Raw genomic sequence first — 16,599 nt, forward strand, 5'->3', positions numbered from 1 at the left:
GTATTTACAAATTGAACTGCATTTTGCTTATTGGATAATAAGGTATTTTCAGGAAAAAAAAGACAAGACAATCAAAATATATGTACCAGGTAACTGATCAATATGTTAATGTACTAATGGTTTTCAACATGGACACAAATTTAACATTTATTAATTGAATGTATGTACTTTGGGCCAAATCAATAAGCACTAATAACATTTATTGTAATTAATATTGCTCACAAATTAATAACAACAATAAAAAAGAAAATGAATTATATATGTTTTTGCTAATCATTCTTTCAACCTCTTGGATCCTAGAAGCAAGGGGGTATTTCCTAAAGAGTTTTACAAAGTTACAGATAACTTAAAAATGACTGGAGTATGGAGTGCCAAATGTGATGCAAAATATATATATATTGACAATTCAAGTAATTTTTACTGTATTTCTTATAATTGACTATTCAAGTTATGGTGGAAAATACAGCTTGCATTAAGAATGATTTCAAGAAGAATTTTAATCATATTTAAGCTTTAAATATGATTAAAAATGATTTAGAACTCATTTAGCTTGCAGTATTTCAGTTGTTCCTAAAATTATGTGTAACTTTATGAAAAGCCTCATGCTGATGAAACCATCCCAAAGAATAATTGTAACTTGCCAGGTCAAAACCACCAGTTCATTTCCTACAGCAAATTCAATTTATGAAATTCTGGATGAGTTTCTAGCAAGCAAAACAATGATGTAAAAATGATAATTTGAGTGTGTGATGCTGATAAAACGAAAAGAAGTTGCTTCTATTAGACAAAGTTACTTTTATTTATACTTGTCAAGTGTATTGTTACCAGTTTCTTACAGCAGATTGAACATTTAAAGTTTGTCTACTACTTTCTAGCAAAAGAGCAGTGATGTATAAAGCAAGTGGTCACTAGATAATAGACAGTTTCTCATGCAGCATTGAATTCACATCAAAACACATCAAAACTCGATGATTAGATCAATATCATTTTATCAAACCCATGATTGAAAAGATGTGCATTTTGTATTCTTACTGCTATACATTATGTAATAAATACCTTTTTTATACAAATATATGCATTTCTTATGAATATAGAGATTGTATTCTTTAAAAGCATGTGGTTAATTTGTATGATTGAAATGTAATGGACAAAGAATGAAGAATTTATTTCAACTATATTATAAGAACATGTATCTCTCCCTCTTATTTGATTTCAAGCATATTACTACCAATGACATTAATACATCAAGATCCTATTAATACTGGTGAATTAGAGCATTTATCTATGGAAATAATGTTACTTCTTTTCACTCATCCAGTAGCAGATCCAACCAGGTTGGACATAATACCTTTTTCAGAGCCAGTATTACTTGTGGTGCACAATATTTGGCCCCCTCTAAACTATTATGTCTAATTTGACTGGATCAGCACCTGCAGATGTGTCATAGTTTTAGAAAATACTACTTCAAAATTACACAAATTGAAAGTTGAAAAAAGAAGAAACTTTCAATCATTTTATTTCTCAGATGATATCACAAAAACCTTGGGATCTCAAAAAACAATGTTGATTTGAGTCCCTTGAAGTCAAACAGCAACTTGAGTTTGTGGAGTTGTAGGGGTGTAGATCACAAGTGGTAGAAGGGTGTATTGGTATGGTAGAGGGGTGTATTGGTATGGTAGAGGGGTGCATTGGTATGGTAGAGGGGTGTATTGGTATGGTAGAGGGGTGCATTGGGATGGTAGACAGGTGCAAGGGTGTGGTAAAGGTCAAGAGGGAGAGATATATGTGTGGTCAATTATGCCAGTAGCGTACAATGGCCTGTCGAACCCATGTCATTTCGGGGCTGGAGGCATGGCTCTCTGTAAGGCTGTTAACAGCTGACTCGGACCGGCAGCTCCCCGGGCTGATGGGGCTCAAGGGGGCTGGTCTGATACCCCCGATGGAATCCGGCTCGGGACTGGAAGCGGATCGGTTGGACACCACGGACGAGCTACGGCTCACCCCGCAGAAGCACTTCTTGCCCGATGCGGGCAGCGTGTTGCCTAGGAGACGTAGAAGAGCCTCGTACTGGTGGCGCTGTTTACGGCCATCGTCCCCGAGAGACTCTTTGCTGATGAGCGTGCTGTTGTTGTTCTGCTGTAAGTCTAATCAGGAGAAACAAAAAGATGACAGCATTGATGGGAAACTGACAAAAAATCAACTGATTCAAAACATTTGTAAAATTCTGGACAAGTGACTCAATATGACAACAACACAATGTATAACCACAAATCAAATCATATCACAATTAACAAAACAATAACAATATAGCGGTGGTACAATGACTATAAATCTCCTTGAAACTGCATATTATATTTATTCAAGTTAAACAAAACAATAAGACATAAAAGAAATGTGCTTATACCAAATGCAGTGAAGTAATTTGACTAGAGCAATAAAATCATGAAAATAACATGTATGGACGACTTCAGTATTACTCATACCTAAAAATATGTGAATTGATTTTTGTAGGCATCAAGATCATAAACAAATTTTCAAGAAAGAAATAATAAAGAAGATAAAATATCCTATTTTCCAGAGTCATTTTTAGCTCTGATGGTGACTATTTCAATTCTCATTACAAAAGTCTATATAATGTTATTTCAATTGACTAGTATTTTATACTTTTTCATTTACAGCTATGTAAAAATGTAAGCAGTGCAGTGCTTTTGTAAGAAAAAAAATACTTGCAAACTAGAGAGAGAGAAAAGAGCCTGAATCAACATAACATGGGCACTTGATGAACACCACATCTAAAAGGTTTTTGAGAAAAGAGAAACATCTATGACACACACGCACAAAATAAAATGAAATAGAATGAAAGTGACAATCATTTCAAGATAATAAATGGCCCAACCCAGGTCAAAGGTCAAAGATCATTGAAAAAAAGATAATCAATTCAGGATAACTTAAGTTTTGCCGTTTTGAAAGTGGACAATCATCAAGAAATATTGAAGATTTTTCTAACGAAAATGGGAGTCGGTCTGAAAATCATTTTCATCAATATGATACGAGTAAGAATTCACAATTGCAAGAATTGAAGTAGTGACCTTGAACTTTGACCTGTTTGGGTCATCACAATGAGCAGGGTTTACAACTAAGGTGCATCGAACGAACCACTGTTTTTTTTTAATGTAAAGAAAAAGGCAGAAACTTGGATAAAGAGGCACTACTGCAGTGTTTTACTAAATATCTACTTTCAGAGTTGAAAACTTGTTTCTAAGAACCTATCTATATTTAAAGGATTTTTTTTATAAGTACTTATTTTCTCCCATCTCATGTTAGTTACCCAAGCCTTAATATGAATATTATGATTATTGCATGCTGTTATCTTATGATGCATTCAGCCAAGAGGATTGTTTATATAGTGGCATGCTACTTGATGAGGTCTAGTGGGACTAGAATAAACAGAGAGAGGGAGAGAGACAGAGAGAGGGAGAGAGAAGGGGAAGAAAGAGGGGGAAGAGAGACATACAGAAAGGGAGAGAACAGATAACACAGGTGAAAAACAGAGAGGGAGAGGGAGAGAGGGAGGGCCAAATAGGGAGAGGGAGTAATACATGAAAGAAAGAATAAATACATGTACCCTACTTGTACACCAATGTGTAAAAAATAATTATTTTATCATACACAAAGAATTTAAGATAAATATCTACAAGTTCCATATTATAGAATATTCAGCAGAGAAAATAACCCCAACATGAGCATAATTGCAACGGTGCATATTAGATATTGGAGTATAAGTGCTAGACCCTGTTCGTTGAGATGGGAAGCAGATGTATATTTTGCATCTTGGTTTACAATTTAAGAACCCACCCTTCTTGAAACAGAAGAAACATACAGGTGGGTGTGATAGAATCATTCATGATGCAGGAAATAATTAAATCTCCAAATCAAATCCTGCTAGGGAAAATTCAGCAATCACCATTAAAAGAATAGACCCCAGAGCAAAGATTCAATTGACACAGAAAAATTGAAAAAAGGACAAGGTCCAAGAATAAAATTTTTATCATGCATTATGACAACACAATGCATCATAATTATGAGTATTACAAAATATTGATTGCAAAAGACCCCCATATTTGGTAGATTCCGCATACCAGACCAAATTGAATGTTAAAACCCACCATAATTTTACAGATACAGGAAAGGAAGGAAGAGGAAGGAAAAAAATGACAAGTTGAGTTCATAAACAAAAATGATGAATGCATATATACATGTACTACTTGTAGTAGTGGACACAAATGAAAAGCAGGCAAATGAACAAGTATCACCCAAATCTGCAAAACCATGTACTTGCACTTCTCTGCAATAAACATTTCCGCAATTGTGTTAAAGTTTGAACAAATTGGAAAAGTTGTAGTAATATTTGAAAGTCTGAAATATTCATATCTGTGCCATGAATTTAAATTCATGAATAAATCATAGAATATAATCATGTGAGGTATCATATCTCTTTACATTATGAGTCAAATTCAACATGTGATTACAAGTACATGATGGATTTGCTTGATCCAGGACTGTTTCATAAAGCTGTTTATCAAGTTATGATTGAATTTATGAATAACTGAAACACGACAGTATCGAAATGTAAGCCCAAGTTTTCCTCATATTTCGACAAAGCATGATCATACTTCAAATACCGTAGCAAAATCTGCATTCAAATGTTTAATAGAGTAAGATTCAACTTGTGCTACTGAAAAGAAAAAGACAAGCCAATTTTGGTTTCAATATTTCAGTTGTTCTTAAAGTCAAGCGTAATATTAATGACAGCATGATGAAACACAGCCCATATAATATATGTATTGTTTTAATTGTTAGACAATATAGTCCGTATTCTGAAGTCAGGTTTAACTTAGACCACTCTGTGCCAAAATTATGGAAAGCCAACAATGTCAAAATTTTTCCTTACATTGTATATTTTTTATGATTACTGTGCTCTTTCCTTACTCATGAATGGCGAAGAAAACTATCTACTTTATCCTTCCGAACCAGTTAAGACTGATTTGAGAGAAAAATGAGCTGATACATTGAAATCATATTGTTATTGATTTATGACACCATTGGCCATCCATACTTAAACCACAACTTCAAACCCGACTTCAGAATACGGACCTATAACACATCATGCTTTATACACAGACACACAAGTTATAAAATGCATATCGAAATAAAATGATTGTTAGTAGCTACATGATGATTTGAATGAAAACATGCTCATGTTCCAATACATGCAAACAGTCATAACATCATAAATATGTACAACATCATGAATATTCAAAATAGCAGAACTTATTCAATACAATACACATTCAAACAGAGGGCAAGACATGTATATTCAGTATAAATGACAATTGTGGTATATATTCATACTGCACTCAATGTGATCTGAATGTGATACTATATTTAGATGACCCATCTATTTGCAAACAAGTTTTTATATATTTTTTCTGTCCTGAGGTGGTTAAAAGTTTAGTCAACAATAAAGGAAAGGTCACATCTACCAGCATTGACAGTCAGCTCACAGATAGATCACATGGTGTCCAGTTGTATGAAAATTGATTCTCTCTCTCTCACAATATAAAGAGAGATTTGATGACCATGCATATATTAGATACATTCAAAAAAAGTTAGGGATGATGGTCATTCCAAGTTAGTAGTATCCCTTGCTATTATTTCCAGCATTAGTTTTCTTAATTCCTGCAAAATGTATTTTTTATGAGATCTATTTCAGAGATGGAGAAACTACCCATCCATAAATATGTTTTTACAAATACACCAGTGATGGTGTTTATAAACGGAAAAATTCATGTTGCTAAACCCATTTAACAATGATCTAGGAAGTTTAACAAATATAAAATCTCCCCAACTCTTCCCAAAATTTTGCTTGATGAAAAAGGTATGAGTCCCCTTACCTGGGTTCCTATAAAAATAGCTTAAATTTCAATTTCTTTTTTCCACTTTTCATGGATTTGATAAAACTACAGAAGCCCTGTGGGAAATTTAGATATCACTGAAACTTAGCATCCTACAGATATACAAGCCCATACAGCTGTCAATAATTTTCCAACCCCATTTCATATGGGTTCCATGGGACCCCTTTAACCCCACCCCACCAGACTATTTACTGTTTCTTAAAAATGAGGGTGGGGTGTGGCCTTTAAGGTAACAAGGACCATGGACAGCTTTTGGACAATGGATTTATCATCGATGCATCCTGGTTGGAACCCCCGACTCACTCATTCTAATCCACCTGTTCAGGTCCTCTATGTCTATGAGTCTTGACTCCTGTTCCCTCTTGTAGGAGTCCCTCGCCAGCAGACACTGCACCAGCTCCTCATTTAGTCCTGAAAGGGAGAGATGAAAAGTACATCTTATGGCTCGTTTGCTCCTGTTGAATATGTGTCTTCTCAAAGAGTATGTATGATATTGATAACAGAGATTTGAGTGCAAGAACTATGGCACAAAGTATTATATTACATAGGCTATGTAGATTCGAATCAGTGATAGGTCAATACGCCATCACGTGACCATAGCTGCGAGGATCGCATTTGTTATATTCCAGGTTTTGACGTCACCTCAGGGAATATACTGCGTTGTATTTTCAATTGCAGCGTTATATTTACTAAGGTGACGTCACTCTCTGCATACAAGTTGCGTAACAAGTGTAAAAATGTACGCGCTAATGTTAACGCGTCGATTGAATGAAGAACGCGCTTGATGCATTATAAAAAAAATCTATTATGACGTAGATGGATCAGAGCTGAAGCAAGAATTTCGGGTTTGAGCCAGATGATGAATGAAATTTCTGATGGCGAATCCACATATACTATATAATATAACAGATATTGCCTGGTCTATCGTTTTAATAAATAACATTTCAACTCCCCTCCGAAGCTATATTTTTCCCTAGGGGTAATATTTTCCCTCAGCGCTGCGCGCTTCGGGCAAAATATAATCCCTTGGGAAAAATATAACTCCGTCGGGGAGAGGAAATGTTATATTCAAACTCTAGGTAGGCAATATCTGTATAATATTCTACTGCGCTACATAAGAATATAAGAACGTAAGAGTAGATAGCAAAATATTCTCATGGGGAGAATATAGATCTCAGTATCAATCTCTAACAATTTACTTTCAATTGAAAGTGAAGTTCAGTAAGGTTATTTAGAGTTTTTATTTAACATCCTATCTGAGGAACTAACGTTCAACTTGTGAGTGAAGATCATTAAGGATTATTTAGAGTTTCTATTTAACATCCTATCCGAGGAACTTACTTTCAACCTGTGAGTGAATATCATTAATGGTGGTTTGGAGTTTCTATTGAGCATCCTATCTGAGGAACTTACTTTCAACTTGTGAGTGAAGATCATTGAGGATGATTTGGAGTTTGCTGACGGACATTCTACTCAAGGTTTTATACTGGAACCGCTTGCCAAGAAGACTGATCGGTAGATCACCTAGACCTGATAAATGACACTGTTTGAAGAACGAAAGAGAAAATAAAAATACATATTCAAGATGATGTAATTTGTACAAAAATCTAAAACCCACTTTCATGAAACATTTTAAAGGAATGCCTCTGTAGTTTTCAATGATCCCCCAAACAGGTACCAATCATGGCCCTGCATGGATGCTGAAGCACCCCCCTGGATATCAGGCAGGTATGCTAAAATGTAGAAATTTAATCAAAAGCACCCTCATTTTGAAGTGAAAACCTTTTCTGCTTGTGAAATAGTTTTCCTGACCCAAATCACCTACATTTTGTAATGAAAAACTTTTTTTTTCTTCTTTTTTCTTTGCTTGTCCATGTTTTCCAAAACATTTTTTTATGTTTGCTTGTCATATTTTTGTCAGCACCCCATATTAACACACTAGTTCCCAGGGCCCTGGTAAAAATCACAGAATTGAGCCCAAGAGGGTGGCAATGATATGAATGGGGAGATGAATTGTTTTTCAGTATGGTGAGTGAATATTTTACCGCCTGGCCTTGTATTACCGAACGCGGGCATCATATGCGTAAGAAAATAATTTCATACGCTCAAAACTTTGCAACATCCTTCAAAAGGGAACTTGAATAGAAAGATGATGAAAAATGGTCAAAAACACATTTTCAAAGTCTTGATATTCTAAAAATATCAAAATATGGTCAAAATAGCTCATCAGTGATTTTGTTGTTTTCTCAATTTTCCCATAAAAAGCACACGTTCGGTAATATGATACCTTTTTCAATTGACAAAAATATTTCACATGCGAAGAGGGGTCCGATTGGAAGCTAATATCGGAAATAAGAAAAGTGATTTCGGCAAAAATTTTACATATTTATATTTTGTAGGTAATTGTGTATTTATGGTGAAAATTTGATGAATTTTATGAGAATAATGTGTTTGATATGATTGAATTCATGAAAAGTTTTCGGTAATATGATCCACTACCATATATCTGAATCATGGTGGGATGAAAGAGGAGAGGGCACCTTACCAAGTCTGATGAAGGTGAGGTCTTTCTCTGTTGCCTCTCTAGTTCCATCTGTAGTTTAGCCAGTGGTTCTGCCTTGGCCCAGGCTATCCTTGCCTCTTCCTGGAGTTGTGCTTTCTTGGATTCAAAATCTTCAATATCTTCAAAGGTTACTGATGGAGCCTGGAGAAAGAGAGACAAACATGGAAATGAGGTGTGAAATAAAAAGAATCAGAAGAAAAATATGAATATAGTACTTTCAATTCTGGAGTACTGACAGTTAACATTTTCCAGAGCCCCTTTGCACTTGTATGGTAGTTTTACCATCTAATACTAACTTCAATAGAATCCTTGATTTTGATTGACCGTTGAGTATTATTACCACGGTAATTACAACTCGATGGCAAATTTACTATAGTAGTATATAAATAATACACATTGATGTCATTCGTAAGAATCACATGCAATAGAAATAACAATATAGGATTTCTATAGTGCACATGTCCTCCTTACTAGGTGCTCTAGGCGCACCTATATTACCCCGGCTAAGCTAGTCTATTGATTCCGGTGCTCACAGATTTTTGAGGAATTAGTTCTTGCCGGTGCCCATTTACCTAACCTGGGTTGAGTGGGCTAATTTATTGCTTAAGGAAAACACACCACGATTAGGAATCGAACTCGCGTCCCTCAGATTGAAAGAAAATAATCTTAACCACTAGACCATGATGTACCTACAAAAGGTACCTTTAGAACAGTTCTACTTTAGAACAGTTCTAACCATTTGAACTATTACAAAAGTAACTAGTGAATGTTATCTTTTTAAAGCCTGAACAAAATGAATTGTATTGTATGTCATATTTCAGATTTCAAACAATGAAATATGGATTTTCATGTTCATAGAAGATAGTGGCATGGATTCCCAATACCTTTATCAACCATCCTCATCTGAAGACCCTTACTGGTCAATTGAACTGGTCATTAGTACCAGTTAATACCAGATGAACTTGCTTATAGCTCAATTAATGTATGGTCACATGACAGATTTCAGCCCATCAACTGACCAGGATCCATATCACCATTTTATAACAATTTTTATTCAACCTTATATACCTTTGGTGAAGCTGCACTGCTGGTACTACTTGCACTGCATTCCCGACTGAAGAGGTAACGACTGTCCCTATTGCCTACGATAGGACCAGGAATAGTGCTGCTAGATGGCATGGCAACGACCTTCGACCCTTCATCATCATCAGAGTCCAGGTTCTCATTGACGAAGCATATCTGGAGGTTCATGCCGCCCTGGAGACGCGCGGAGAGCTTATCCCGTCCCTTGCCGTAAATGTCGCCCTCTGCCTCCTCGTCGGCGCCCATGGCAAGCTTGCGGAGGATCTCCTGACGAGAGTTCTTCTGGGACTGATTGCAAGGACAAGTGAAGAAAACTGTTATTTCATTCATCTCTCATTTTTTCTACTTTATTCTAGGCATCATATTATAAATCTAAAGGAAAAAAAAAAATTATTATGATTGTTGAATTTCATTGAGCAAGAACATGTATTTAATTTTGTCATATTTGGACGCAAAAAGTTTAATACATGTACGTCAGAGTCATAGCAGGGGAATATGTCGTTCATACTCAAGTGAGGACCATTTTTTTGTGCTTGTCAAATTATTCTGGCTATCAATCACCCTTTTTTTTTGGGGGGGGGCACTTGTTAATGTTTTTTCTGTACAAAGTGATCCCTTTTGGAAAATCCTGGATCTGCCCCTGATGTAAGTGTATCAGCAATTCACAGACTATCAAATGTTAGCCTAACATATGCAAGGTCTTGATTTGTGAATGTGTTTCACATACGTATACCATACACAGTTTACTCACAGTCAAAGTTTTATCAATTTAAATTATTGGCACTGTGCATTGTATTACTACATTTCACCACTGATGCACAGATGTGCAGTTTACATTCTAATTCGTTGAAAACAATATTGAAACAAATTGTAAGATCAACACTACAGCACTTTTATGTATATATACTCACCATCCCTAAATCACTTCATTCAAAAGAGCATAAGTGTACAAGAATAAATATTTTCTGAGTGTTCAAAACAGGTCTATAATGGTCCTTCTAGCAGCTGTGCAGTGAACAGCACTCCACTATATAGTGTTCGTCCCATGTACACAAGCAGACAGGCAGGAATAACCCTAACATGCTTGGCCTAATATAACTTCCTTCCTAAACTCAGATGAACTATTTCTCTAACTTCTAGCTACCAAAACAACTTCTGAATGCCAAAAGTATTCAGACTGTATAGATGCAAAAATCACTCAAATAGTAATAAATCACTGCTTTTACTGCACACACACAGACTCACAATAGGTTTTCATTTTGGTGGAATTCTATGAATAAAAATCCACTGCCTGATTATCTCGAGTCCCTTTCCTTGCTTCAATAATATTGAATAAAAATACTGTAAAGAATTATCTGAGATGATCTCTCAATGCTTTTTGTGGTACAGGGTTTATCACTGTGTAATAATCTATCAAATCTTTTATCTGGATCCGAGTAATTTTACACAATGTTTAGGGATTGATTGCAAGGCTGATCTTGCAACTGATTGCATTGATCTAGGTGCAAATACTATACAAATCTATTGCAGCATCATTCACTACAAAAGCTTTATGTTACGATTCCCAGTATTAAAGTATTCATTCCTTCTTCTTAACTTTTCTGTCCTTTTCAAAGAGCACATTGGGATACATTTGGCATGTGCTACAACAGAGTGCTTGTATTGCCATTATCATGATTGTCCATCAATTCACCATATAGTACATGAAAAGGGGCATCAAAAGCCAAAGAGGCACCAAAACTTTGGGGAAATATCATAAGCAAAGCAATTAAAAAGAAAAAACCTCTATCAAAATCAGTTATGAAATATAAGAACTTTATATAAGTTTGAAAAGTGTCAGTTTTCTTTTGATGGTGATCCTCAAATTGGCAATGTTTCTTCAAAGGGACAGGATAGGAAATACAACTCTACAACTCCAGGATAAAAAAAATTTGAGAAATGTCAAACTTTTATCACTTTCTCATTTCGTAAATGACTTCGTTGGAACATTTGGGGGATGGCTTGATTCTCTTTATCCTCTGTTTATGTTGAAACTGATCTTTAATGTGTTATCATTCTCTCTAAAAGGCATTAAGCATTGGTTGGATCTCATTGACAAATGTAGAATTTTTAAATCACCTGTGTAGCTACGTTATCCTCTGGTGGATCCAGTTTAAACAGAAGTGTGCCCCCCCCCCTTTGAACATGATTTTTTGTTTTTGCTTGTCAATTTTTTTTTCTGGGAAGAAATATCCTTCACTTTTGGTTAAAACCCTATTTTTTTGCTTGTCAAATTTTTCCTCGGAAAAATGTGCCGCCCCCCTTTTGAAAAATCCTTGATCCGCCCCTTCTTATCCTTATATTATTCAATTATATTATCAATCAAGTTGGTAAAATTCACATATGCATATGAGAACCTAAGCTGAACTGAAAGTTAGTCCCACACACAGAAGAGTGGAATGAACATAAAAGGATGGAACAAATGAACGAGGACTACATAATATTAATGATGATTTGAAATGATTGGAAGAACTTGTTACAAACCTGTTTAGCACTCTGTTGCTGTTCTTCTTCCCTTTCCATTTTAGCAAGGTGTTTCTCCAGAGAATCCCAATCTAACACAGGCAAGGCTGTCTCTATGCCAGATAAACTCTTACATACCCCACCTCTAGGGGGCGCCCCACCTTCCCTTATCAACCTCTTCCCAATGAGGGAGGGGTCAGAGTTCGAACAAGGTGCAGTGGTGGCGGTGCTCGTGACCAGAGTCTGTGTGTTCGTGCCTCGATTGCATGTTGTCGTAGTCGTCACGCTCGTCGTAACCGTTGCACTTGTTGTGTCTGTGGAACTGTGCACTTGGCTAGATGGACTGTGAGTCAGTGTCGTGGTGCTGCACAGAACGGAGGAAGTCATTGAATGTGTCACTGGATTGCTTTCACTGGGAGTCGTTTCCCCTACTCTATTTATGCTTTGCTCCCCACAAATGGGATTAAGGGTTGAGGAAGGGGTCTCGTTGTCCATGTAAGCCGTACCTAACTTAGTCTTGAGTTTTGCAAGAGCCTCGCTGAGTTCTGTCTCCTCCATCAGGAAGGAAGAAGCGTTTGCGTTGAAATCGTTTGTGTTTTTATTCTGGTCAAACGACTCAATGTGAGGGGAGCCCTCTGTAGTCCTCATTTCACTAGGGCTGGGAGTTTGTTTCCCTCCTATATTCCTGGACAGGGACACCACTGGTCTCTTGCCGATGTGTTCGTTCCCATCCCCGCCGTCCCCTTCGGGCGAGGTCACACAACTAGAGCTTGCATAATAGTCGCTCTCCTCGTTCTGAGAGTCAAAATCTACCGAATCCTCCATAATTCTTTCCTCCATAGCTGCTAACTCCTCCGCGAGACTTAGGCGGTTGATTCCCTGACGTCTTCGGCTTGGTGTATCTGGTGATGTCTCGTAGCAGGCTTTGTCATCCAGCTCCACGCTGCTACCCAGGTCATGCAGCATGGCGATCCCTTTCTTGGATCCTCCCACTGCTGTCATGCCAATGGGTTCTGCCTGACTCTCACCACCTGCGGGGGAAAGTAATAATCTAAAGAGTGACCTCTATGTCCTGTGGATGTCAATTGATCTGTTATGGTGTTCTACTTTTACATGAATACAAATTTAATTGTCACTGGTGTTCACTTAAATAATTGATTATCAATGGATAGATTTGCATCAAATAAATTGAGCATAGTACTATGCTAACATAGTGAAGATCCAGAAGCCTTGACAATACATATACAGGTGTACATGTATTTAAAACACTATACTATATTTGTAAAAAGTATATATATATATATATGTTTTTTAAACCCTTGTATTCTTTACATGTTATGCATGATAACAAACATCCAGGGGATTTTTTGCACAGGGTTCCTAGATTTTCAAGAAAACAAATGTCTCTGATTTTTCTCTGATGGAGTTTAAAAATTCCCTGATAATTCCTATTCTGATTTCACATGTTTTCTAAGTTTTTTGAATTACATTTATTTTCAGTATAAAAACAATAATGTAAAACTAACCACCGTAACCAGTCATTCAATGAATGCTGTTTTGATATGCAACAAAATATAACAGAGTCTGACTGACTAACGTGCTTTTGAGCCGATCAAAATTCCCTGATTTTCCCCTAATTTGAGGTATTTTTAAAATCAAATTCCCTAATTTTTCCCTGACTGGAAAAAAATAAAATAATTTTCCCTGATGGGAACCCTGTTGCATATAACTGTTGTAGCTATGCAGTTTATTATTGTTGTTAAAATCAATAGAAAAATTAATTTCCTTTTGAAGGACAACACATGCTTTTATTTTAAACTTGTAAAAACTTGCATCCTTGCTAAATATTGCAAAGTTTTAGGATTACAGCAGTATTCATCCCTGATCTCATAGAGACAGGATCAAGTTGAATGATACCTCCAATTAGAATTCTAGTCATTTGAATGTGAAATAAAAAACATACTGACACACCACACATCAGGGCCGTCTTATGATTGATCCAATCAATTGTAACTCTATGGAAATCCATCAGTGTCATAATTTTTTCTACAAGAAATTTGCAAAATGTCCTTTGTAAACAAAGGAGAACGCACCAAACTGTCAAAAAAATCAATGAATTCATGGATATACATTCATATCTAGAAAAAATTTGAGCAAACATGCATTTTATATGTTGACTTTGATGGCTTTCCATAGTTGCTCGCAACTCTTTGTAAGACAGGGCCAAGGAGTTACATGTAGAGTTAATAAATATTCATACCCTTTTGCAAGCAACATTGTTAGATACATGTACATGTAACACAATCAAAGCAATAATTAGAAAACATGCATGTAATTTCATGAGCATGAAAACTGAGTCACATATTCCATAAATCACTGAGCCTACATAATCAGTCCATGTCATACATCATCAGCAAAGCAAAGTAAACCATACTCTCCTCAAATTAATTTCATCCTCTTCCAACGAAAGTTGATTAATCCGGCAAAAAAAAAATCAATTTCAATTTCAAGTTTGTGATCATGACTGTCATCCGGCGAGGGACAGCGCAAGCACGATAAATCGGCTTTGTTTTTTCTGTACCAAGGCCCGGGGTGATCTATTGGCAAGTGATGGGGTGACTTCCGGGGAAATCAATCTAGAAATGTTATTTGTTTATAAGAATCCAGTGCTGATCGTGGTGTCAGCAATATTTGATACTGTGATGATATTATGATATAGCTAGACAAAGTGGAGACTGGGTTTTGTCAGGAGGCAAAACACAAACATAATACTTCAAAATGTGAATTTTGAAGCAGAATGGAGTGATATTTTGATGAAAATACAAACATACATGTAGGGCAGGGTATTGTGAGGTATGGAGCAGAAAGATGATTTTTCAAATCAGTTTTCAATGTCCAAAATCGAACGAAGGAACATAGGTGGGTGTGTACATAATAGAGAAGAAATTATAATTTCTTAATAAACTTAATTAACTTAAATAAGTTCTCAACCAATATTTGGAAAAATACAAGGCTTTATTTTATGAGGTTTTGAGCAAAATGAAGCAATATATTGTTGAAAATACTTTTTTTTAAAGATGATATCAAACTTGCATGCACCTTATAATAAAAGAAAAAAAAAATCTATGAACTCATTTTCAATTGAATTTGCACAAGTGATCTGGGGTTACAAACAGAGTTGCGATTAAACGTAAAAAAAAAGAACGACTTCCTGGCTGCTCGCCTAATTTATCAAGTAACAAGATTTCACTCTTCCAAACCACTCCTTACTCATTACATTGGCTTCCTGTTAGGTATCAAATAGTTTTCAAGTTTCTTTTCAAATCTGTTATAAAAATACAGGCACCTCAATATTTAAATGATTGTTTGACCTTGTACACCCCTCGCAGGAATATACGAGCCTCCATTGACCCACTTCGGCTAAAGTACAAAATTACATGGTAAGCGTAGTGTATAAATAATGATAATGAATAATAAAAATAACAACAATGATTCTGATTGATAACAAAACAATTTCATTTCCTGAGTTGCGTCTGAATGCGACTGTTTCTGCTATCAAATGACACACCCACAATCTTACTACTAATTTCATAGAAAGCAAGTCATGACTTGTTAAATGAGTTTCGTTAAAAGGTAGATACTTCTCAATTTTTTGCTTGGATTTAATTGCATGAGATTTGTCTATTCAAGGACATCATACCTGAAGACGTTGAATCCTGATGTTGATTATCTCCCTCTCCCTCCACGCTTTGGTTTGTCTCCCTCTGTTGGTCAATTTGTGAAGAATGTATATCACTTTCACCCGACAGCTGGTTACCGTTTACGTCGTTTGATAAAAATTCATCATCATCATTGTCATCTATATTATTGTCTCCATTATTTACATCCTCATTGTGAACGTTGTCTATATCATCATCGTCATTGTCGTCATCATCATCATCACTTCCAGAGGAAGTTGCTTTTGATGTGCCTCTCCTTGTATGTTCTTTCCTGCGTTTATAGTTCCTCCAAGCACGTTGGATCCTAGTCAATTAAAAGAGAAAGTATTGTTAAAATAATGTTGCATTTGATATATTCTTCAGGGTCTATTGTCATGCTGCATGCTGAATAAATTCTTACACATTTCACAAGATCATATCCTATGTACATTTACACATCACAATCATCAAATAAGATTTGATAACAAATTTAGCACCAAGAATCTCTTCTTTGCTTCTAAACCAAATTTTCAAAGAAAAATTCACACATGGAAGATGAAAATTGAGGCCTATTGGAAATGATGAAATGATTTGCACAGAAACTCATAAGTGAATCTTCATCCACTTGAAGTTAAAGATTAAGTGAAGACAAAAATACATGTAATATGAATACAATAGATATAGTAATGAGTCATCACTTTCTTGGAAAAGATTGTTGCGTTATAAATAATGACAAAAACTATTCTTGCTCATCAATGCATGAAATTTATTTCCATCA

At 35.8% G+C, this 16,599-nt stretch overlaps 1 protein-coding gene across 3 annotated transcripts in view; it reads right to left on the bottom strand.

Moving 5' to 3' along the window:
• Nucleotides 1–268: 268 nt before the first annotated feature.
• Nucleotides 269–16,599, bottom strand: part of LOC121429430 — an 81,735-nt gene continuing 65,404 nt past the window's right edge. For 2 of the 3 annotated variants that reach the window (XM_041626415.1, XM_041626417.1), the window contains 7 exons: nt 15,824–16,146; nt 12,145–13,154; nt 9,607–9,909; nt 8,521–8,679; nt 7,389–7,518; nt 6,279–6,386; nt 269–2,144 (listed from right to left, as the gene is read on the bottom strand). In XM_041626415.1, coding sequence (XP_041482349.1) covers nt 1,792–2,144; nt 6,279–6,386; nt 7,389–7,518; nt 8,521–8,679; nt 9,607–9,909; nt 12,145–13,154; nt 15,824–16,146 — 2,386 coding nt within the window. In that variant the 3' untranslated portion in view covers nt 269–1,791. The remainder of the gene's footprint in view (nt 2,145–6,278; nt 6,387–7,388; nt 7,519–8,520; nt 8,680–9,606; nt 9,910–12,144; nt 13,155–15,823; nt 16,147–16,599) is intronic. The other variant, XM_041626418.1, reaches the window with a different exon arrangement.

Source organism: Lytechinus variegatus, chromosome 16, assembly GCF_018143015.1.
Source record: "Lytechinus variegatus isolate NC3 chromosome 16, Lvar_3.0, whole genome shotgun sequence".
In the NCBI taxonomy this organism is placed as follows: Eukaryota; Metazoa; Echinodermata; class Echinoidea; order Temnopleuroida; family Toxopneustidae; genus Lytechinus; species Lytechinus variegatus.